At 38.0% G+C, this 8,332-nt stretch overlaps 1 protein-coding gene across 1 annotated transcript; it reads right to left on the reverse strand.

The window, feature by feature from the left end:
* Nucleotides 1–1,511: 1,511 nt before the first annotated feature.
* LOC113358458 (DEAD-box ATP-dependent RNA helicase 31-like) lies at nt 1,512–6,470 on the reverse strand. Its single transcript, XM_026602033.1, has 10 exons — nt 5,099–6,470; nt 4,554–4,660; nt 4,164–4,219; nt 3,804–4,028; nt 3,486–3,692; nt 3,319–3,405; nt 3,129–3,224; nt 2,561–2,776; nt 2,252–2,434; nt 1,512–2,002 (listed from the first exon to the last, which is right to left on the reverse strand). Exons 1-10 carry the CDS (start codon nt 6,196–6,198, stop codon nt 1,775–1,777), a joined length of 2,505 nt encoding a protein of 834 aa, XP_026457818.1. The 5' UTR covers nt 6,199–6,470; the 3' UTR covers nt 1,512–1,774.
* Nucleotides 6,471–8,332: the final 1,862 nt, after the last annotated feature.

The raw sequence follows: 8,332 nt of genomic DNA on the forward strand, positions 1-8,332 counted from the left end.
GCTTCGCACAGAAGCACGCACGCCGCCGCCGTCCGTCCGGTCGGTCGGGTCGGGCTCGGGTGTGGGTGTGGGTTCATTAGATCCTATCTTTTTGCTAAAACTTTTGGTACGTGTTTTACACACATGTAGAAGAATCTTCTTCTTTGTCTGCACATGTTTTGTCCTGGCTTTCTTGTCTGTACATATTTGTTTTGGCTTTCTTGTCCGTACGTGTTTGGCTTGGCTTCTTAACAACACACTGCTCTAAGCCTGACAAAGGCAACACTGTTTTCAACCAAACATTACCAGTATTTCTGTCATACGCATGAAGCCAACACACTGCTCTAAGCCTGACAAAGGCAACACTGTTTTCAACCAAACATTACCAGTATTTCTGTCATACGCATGGTTTTGTTGCATGCATTTTTCCTCTCGTTTGTAACGTCTTAAACACTATATAAGGGATGAGTCTTGAGCTCATTGAACATACAACAGAGAAACATCTCTTCTTCTGCTCTCCCTCTGCTTTCAGAAAATAAGTTTTTATTTCTAGTTTCTCTGTTTTTAGCTTTTGCTAACACTGCCAAGTTCTAAGGGTACTCTCTTTGTATGCTACATTGAGGGGTACTATCAGTAGTTGTATCCTGGAGGTGACTCGCCAACTGCTATAGCATCTCAGCGGAGTAGCAGGCGATATTGCCTTTAGGACAGCGTATCGTATACGTGCCTCTACATTTTCTGTGCATCTCCAGCAACATCGGTTTGAGCTAAGTATCTTCTTCTCAGTTACATTATTAGTTCTATGTCCAACAGATTATCCTGGACTTTAACAACAAAAACATCTTCACCATCAGTTTCCTCAATTTTCTTCTCCTTACGCTTCCCTTTGAAAACTTTTTTCAAAACATCAATCAGCCACCAAATTACTTTTTCTGGAAACGCCATCCAAGCTCTCAAACCTCCCCAACCTCGTTCAAGAATCTTAATCATCTCCCTTCCATGGAAATCTCAAAACTTTTCCTCTCCAGCTGCAAAAGTTTTTCTCCCCGTATCCTCTCCTTTTTTCTCGCTCCTTCTCTCTTATCGGTCTAACTTAAAATATCGAAAAAGTATTTAAACCAAATAGGTTGGGATAGAAGAGAACTATCCTTTTCCGTGTCGTCCCCCATACCGACCGTCATAGAGCAAGTTAAACCAAATAGGTTGGGATAGAAGAGAATTATCCTTTTTCGTGTCGTCCCCCCATACCGACCGTCGTAGAGCAATTCGTATTATCAGTATCGATTACCGGTTTGCCATAATACCATATGTTTAAGCAAAAGAGCGTAAGCAACTATATAAGCTTATGGGAAGGAAGCAGGAACGAGTTCCTTTCTCACTCTCTTCTTAGTTCTGGAATTAAGAGCCTAACAAGGCTATTTATAGAAGTTACAAAACGTGATACACATGATCTCACGAAGTTTGGTATGTAACAATAGGGATGATACTCAGCACGGTGCAAGCCTAAGTCCTAAGTCTCATGCACGTTGACATGTAAGAAATGGTGGTTGGATATGCTATTTTATTATTGAGATTTTAACCGTGTGGCTGACTCTTTACCCAAGCATGGTATTTTGTTACAAAATGGTCCACAAGAATGGACTGATAATATCCCTCTCTGGCTGCATTCAAGACTCCGTGTAACTTTCATTTATCAATAATTTCCTGTTAATAAAAAAACAAACTCCAGAATCTGTTTCCCCTGTGACCTACACTTTCTCCTTTGCCGTGGGATTCTTTGTCATATCTAAACAATCTATTTGAATCTAAGACCAGGGACATTTTTTAGTCCCATCTTGCCAATAACGAGCTTCGAGATGGCTGGAGGGCTATCAAGTCCCATGCTGCTGCTGAACTCGTTGGCAAGCTCAACAAGCCTGGATTTATCACGTGCCACCGTCTTATTGGAATTGTAGAATCCCAACCATGCTTGGTATGCCGCTTCTTTGTTTTTCATTTCTACTTCGGATAGGGCTCGTTCCACCTGCTCAAACTCTACTTGTAAGTACACACATCATTTTCTATGTTTTCTTTTTTATCATATAGAAAACAAAAAAAATAGTGCCTTGTTAATACGAACTGTAAATTCTTAACAGGAGTTATGTCATCCGACAGAATTGATTCTTCTATCCTTGGTAAATAATACCCCAGGGAATAGTCAAATCACACAAAGAACTAAATATTTATTTGGACTATAAATTTTATAGCGAAACCCAAAATGGGGTAGAATCACCTTTTTCTTTGTGTCAGGATCAACCAAAGGTGCTGAAGCTTTTGTTAATGGCAAATCTCTCAGATTAGATAAGAAGAATTCCTCCCAAGGTGCCAGCAGCAGTATTCCTTGCCCTTGTTTACCTTTCCGCCCCGTTCTACCAAGTCGATGTATGTACTGCTCTCTATCTGATGGTAATCCTATCTGCAATTTTAGTACAGTTTGCTTTTAAAAAGATTAAGAAAAAACCATGGCCCTCCAAGAAGAAAAAGAAGAAGAACAAAAATTTACTGGACAATTAAGTTTGTCCGTTGTAACCAGAGATACTACCTGTATAACAAGGGTAACATCAGGATAATCTACTCCACGTGCAGATACATCAGATGTCACAAGAATAAGTCCTTTTGACTTACGGAACTCGTCAGAAACCCTTGTTCTATAACTTTGGGGTTTTCGGGAATGGATTTCGCGTACGTTCAAGTTAAGCTGATTAAGAAGGTCAGCTACAAATCTCGTGACCATAGCAGTTGTGCAAAATACAAGAACCTGCAATTTTCCCCGCAAATTAAATACACATGATTTATGCCAGAAAATCTACTTCTTCAGCACACACCAACCGTAAACATATGATGAATATGAATATTATCGAATGATGAAGTCCATATTTTCTTAACTGCATGAGGTTAAAAGACAACTTAAAAGTAAAATTCATATGCAACTTTAGAACACATTTGTAGTAGTATCGAGAAATTGTAATCCAAAATGCTTTACTATTTTTACATCCCAACTATTTCCAAGAAAAAGGAGGTTAAAAAGATACAAGAAAAAACAAGATAGTAACCTTAGCAACTCTTGCTAAAGTAGTACACATGAAAATTTTGGTTTCAAGAATAAATACCTTATAGTCAATATCGTTTGCAATATGGTCTTTCAGTAGAGCATATAACAGTGAGAAATGTTTGTCGAGTGGCGCAACTAGATGTGTCTGTTGAACCTGAAACGACTCCCAAGCAAAAACAAAAAAGTTTAAGCATTTTATGGAAGCCATAAATCACCATTTGAAGGACCAAGAGGGTACATAAAATTACCTGTGTGTGAGTCTCCTCACTGCCTTCTGCAACAGTGTTGATGTATTCGTGATCTCTTTTCAAAGCTATGTGACAGACTTGGCGAACCTGCAGACCAACTAGTACCTTCAGACCTTTCTCTAAATCAGAAGAAATTAGAAAACTTATCTAACAAGATAAAATTATACCTCTTCTGGAACAGTGGCAGAAAATAGTAGTGTTTGACGCTGTTTCGGAACAGCAGCAATGATCCTCTCTATGTCTCTCCGGAAACCCATATCCAGCAGATGGTCGGCTTCATCAAGAACCAGCACTTTCACACCCATCAACCGTGTTGCAAATCCAGGCGTGTTTTCAGTGTGGTCTCTGAGCCTTCCGGGTGTGGCGATAAGGATCTGAAGGGGTTAGGCGAAGATTCACTTCTCAGAAAATTTGCTGTAAATTTTCAGGATGGTAGGTATTCATCATTCTACAGGCTACAAATCCTCTTAACCATAACTTTTTACCTGACACGGATTTGCCTGTAAACGTTTCTGCTCCAATGCTTGCCTCACACCTCCAATTACAACTTGAACACCGAGAGTAGGATGATATTTCAGCAATTTGGTAGCCTCAGCAGCAGCTTGACTTGCTAACTCTCTTGTTGGGCATATGACAAGCACGTTTATTGGGGGTCTCTTCTGATCACGATCGGCAGAAGCTGATTTTACAACTGCTTCAATTGCTGGAAGCTGAAATCAAAACTTCAAAGTTGAGCACGGAAAAACACTCCTTGTGACATCTCACACCTTGACACTTCAAAGACATTCCATACTGATATGGGAGCATGCAACATACACTCAGAGCATAAAAGGTAAGTTTGTTACCAAAAATGCTACAGTTTTCCCAGTTCCTGTCCTTGCCTTGGCCAGAACATCTTTCCCTGAAAGACAAAAGGTTGTTGTAAAAACAAAAACAATCATATATGCGGCCTTATGTTTGAGTTTTATCTCACCATGATATATATGATACATTAATAACGACTGACGTTGAATTTTTTTTTCTATTTTATGGTAAAGAAAAATGAAAATAAATCTCCGAGTCCAGGACTGAGGAATTAATAGAAATATTCAACTACAGTAACAGAAGCATTTACATATGCTAATACGAAGTCTAGATGAGAACGACTTCTATATAGATCAGCAAAAGATATCAGCTTCAGAATTATTTTAACATTGTACAGTACAATGGCTAAAATCCACACTGTTATGTGTTACCTTTGAGAATGATAGGAAGAGTTGCCTCCTGCACAACGGTCATCCTCTCGTAGCCAGCATCCTTAATTCCCTTCAACGATAAGGGAGATACAGCACATTGATCAAACCTAAACATCAGAAAGCGAAAGGTTCAGATACAAATCGTATCAAGATATCTATAATAGAAAGAGTAGTAAAGTCCATTTTCCCAAAAGCAAATACAATCCAAAACCAAAACCAGTACCTCTCACTCGAACCTTTAGAGGTTCAGATGCTACTTTTTAGATACCATGAGAACTCAAATGACACAAAAACATTGGCTAGTGCCAGTTTTTCTCCCAACATCATTGCAGAGAAGCATGGAGCTAAAAGCAATACTTATTGCTTACACACTAGAAAATATCAACTCAATGTCTACAAAAATCTAACATAAATATCAACTCTTTTTCAATTCTACATGAAATTGTTTGGTGAGTACCAATTCTAAAATGCTAATACGCTACACTCAATCAATTTAAATATAAATTAAGATCATAACTATATAACAGGTACCGTATTATATTTACCTGGTCTGACTTAGATAAGACTCAGAATCTACACTTGATACTTCAGGAATCACCTTCGCACCACTTCCTTTGGCTGATCCACCCAATGAACCCAACCCCTTAAACCTATCAATATCAGTACCTGTGTCATCCTCTTCACTATCTTCGTCACTGTATTCACTGTCATCATCTTTGAGCAATTTCTCGAAACTAGAAATTGTGCCCGAATCATAATCCCCCTCATCGTCTGAGATCAAAGCAGCTTGTCTACCAGAAGGTTTTAACCCTCTCTGTAGACTTGCACCCCCTCGACCCCGCCCATTACTGAAGGAAGAATTCCTTCCACCTCTTGTGGCAGGGGAAGAATATCCACCCTGAGTATTGAATTCCCTCCTCCTTGGAGTTATCTCTTCATCTGATGATGACTCGCTAAACCGTTTCTTTGTACCAAAATTTGACACAGAATTGTTTCCCCTTGAACCCCTAGGAAAAGAACTAGTCCCACCTCGAGAACCTCGACTATTACCAGCAGAAAAATCATCTCTTCCCCTCCTTGGAGATGTCATTTCACTCCTTCCACCTCTCTGATTCCTTGAAGTTGAATATGAACTCCTAGTTCTATCAGTATCCCTCTCTCTCTGATATCCCCTGTCCATGTCTGAAGCATCACTATCGTTGTTCGATCTGACACGAAAAGAATCGGTTTTTAATCCACCAGCCCAATCAATAAGTTCCTCTTCATCCTCAATGAGACTTTTTTGTTTTGCCCCTTTACTTCCAAAGCTCCCAGCTTTGAAACTTTCTCTCTCTAAACCACGCCCACCTCGTGAAAATTCTGGATTCCTAGCAACACTCCTGCTACTACTACCTCTACCACCATTTCTAGGTCGAAAAGAACCAGTAGAAAAACTTCTAGTGTTTGATTCTTCATCAGACAACAACATTGGAACAGCAAAATTTCTTGAAAACCCTAGGTAATTAAGTTTGGACGGGAAAACTCTGGAGAAAACAGAAATACTACGAGAACACTGAAAGTTGGAAGCTAGTTTCATGGTGGAAAAACTGGTACTTGTAGTTACAGAATTATTGACTAATTTAAGAGGCAGTAACTGACCAGGCATACCAGACACTCTTTAAATGAGAATCAAACCCCTAACCCTTTTCCGTTTTCCGCTGCTATCTCCAAATGAATTTGATGATGTTGGATGTGTGTGAAAAGCTTTTGCAGGGAAATTTGTAGGGTTTTTGTTTGAGAGGAAGAGGGAAAGGCAAATTTAGGGTTTAAGCATTAGAACGGATGGATAAGTGCATTTTCCAGGTTCTTTGGCGGGAGTCTGATTGTAAGGTCCTAGTCTAAAAGACGGTATAGTTCTCTCTCTCCTCTTTCTCTCTAGAAGAAAGGAAAGAAATCCTAGCGTCCACCAACCTTTGGCTCATGCCTGGTCCAATTTTATTTGATGTCTATTGCTAGTAGGAATTACCTATAGATCCTATTATAGTGTTCTTAGTTAGTGGCAGGTCCACCCAATAAAACCCAATAATCAGAGGTCCATAATTAAAAGAAAGAAGAAAAATGGACCCAAATTTTTATCACTTGGTCCTGTACACGTGCAAAACTAGAAAAATATGTTCGATAAATGTCTGGATTACCCTTCATACATAATAACGATAAGACTAAATCAGTCACAGAGATTTTCATTTTCATTTTTAATTTCATTTTCTCTTTCCACGACTCCAGCTCTGCGTTGAAGATCGAAGAAACTCCATTTGAAAGCATCACCGACGAGTTTTATTGAATGAATCATCAATAAAATCCAACAAACAAGATAAGTTTCATCTATTTTGATTGTTTAATTCTGTCGTAATCCTTGATTTATCAGTTTGGATAAGAATTTACAGAAAAATCTATGGTTTCAAAAACCCTAATAGCACTAAATTCACTTTGAATTCCTAACTCGATTCACAATTAGTTTTTAGATCTGTAATCTCATTTCCTTTCTCGGTGATTTTAACTAAAGATTGGTTGTATAGATCTGAGTTGTTGATGTTTGATTGTAGATCCGTGGTTGCAGGATCCGGTAGTACATATTTGTAGTACTGATGGTATTATAATTGTTGTATATGTTTAAGATGTGTAAAATCCATCTCTTTGTTTTGAATTTTTCTTGTTTATGAATCTGTTTTTGTAATTGATATTATTTTGATTGGGTGGATTGTCAATTTGAGATAATTTTTCATTTTTGGTAGATTATTTTTTTCCCCAGTTAAAATCATACTTTTTCTTGTTGTTTTAATTTCATAATCAGGAGTACATATGTGATGTACTGAATATAATACGGTCTTTGTATGTCTATAAAATGTGTAACATCTAAATTTTGTGTATATGTGTGTGCTTTGTGTAAAAAAAATAAGTATCAGTTTGATAATCTAATGAATCAGCATTGGTATATGTCTTTTTTTTAATTTGGTGCAGGCCTTTGTCGTTGGATTCATGCTCTGTTCTTATTCGGATCTAGAGACTAACATAATTCAGGTAGGTAGCTCTTAAGTTTTTTATTCTGATTATTCTTTTATAGTTGATTCTATTTTCAGTTGATTTTGGGTGTGATCCAGCAGTGCATATATGATGTACTGTTTATATCAGTATGCTATATATGTAGTGCTGCAAAAGAATCCAGCAGTGCATATATGGCGTACTGAAAAAGAATTGTTTTGCTTTTGTTATATTCATTACTTGTTTTGATATGCAATTGATTTTTAGTTTTTGAATCCGTCTAGTGGATATAGGTCGAAGAAGAACGATTTGTTTGTTGGTAGTTTAGTTCGGGTTAGGCGTAGGAATGGATCGTGGTGGCCGTGGCGTATAATGGGATTTCCTGAATTTCCTGATGGTTGCGTCATTTCTCTAAAGGATCAAACTCCGGTGAAGTTCTTGGGACGATATAATGCAAACATGTAAGTGTTTCGATATTCTTGTTTATGTAATTTTGTTTAGTATGAAGTGTGTTTTAATGGGTGTGCATAATGTATGTATTGCATTCTCATGCATTTTTAGTGTATTTTGATGAGAGTGTGTAATGCATGTATTGCATTCTCATGCATTTTTAGTGAGTTTGATGGAGTCCATAATGAATGTACTGTATTATTCCCAGATAAGTATTGTAGAAGGTTTTTGCAGCTTCATTTGCTATAATTTGGCAGTGCGTATATGCTGCACTGCTGAAAATTCAGTTTATATACGCTACACTGACGAGA

This window comes from Papaver somniferum, chromosome 3 (genome assembly GCF_003573695.1).
Source record: "Papaver somniferum cultivar HN1 chromosome 3, ASM357369v1, whole genome shotgun sequence".
Classification (NCBI taxonomy): Eukaryota; Viridiplantae; Streptophyta; class Magnoliopsida; order Ranunculales; family Papaveraceae; genus Papaver; species Papaver somniferum.

What these genes read in the sequence shown, in the direction of transcription:
- LOC113358458 (XM_026602033.1), bottom strand. Translation starts at nt 6,198, where the DNA reads ATGCCTGGTCAGTTACTGCCTCTTAAATTAGTCAATAATTCTGTAACT. An exon ending in TCTTATCTAAGTCAGACCAG is followed by an intron (nt 4,661 to 5,098) that starts GTAAATATAATA and finishes TCTGATGTTTAG; the next exon opens with GTTTGATCAATGTGCTGTAT. An exon ending in ATGTTACCCTTGTTATACAG is followed by an intron (nt 2,435 to 2,560) that starts GTAGTATCTCTG and finishes CTAAAATTGCAG; the next exon opens with ATAGGATTACCATCAGATAG.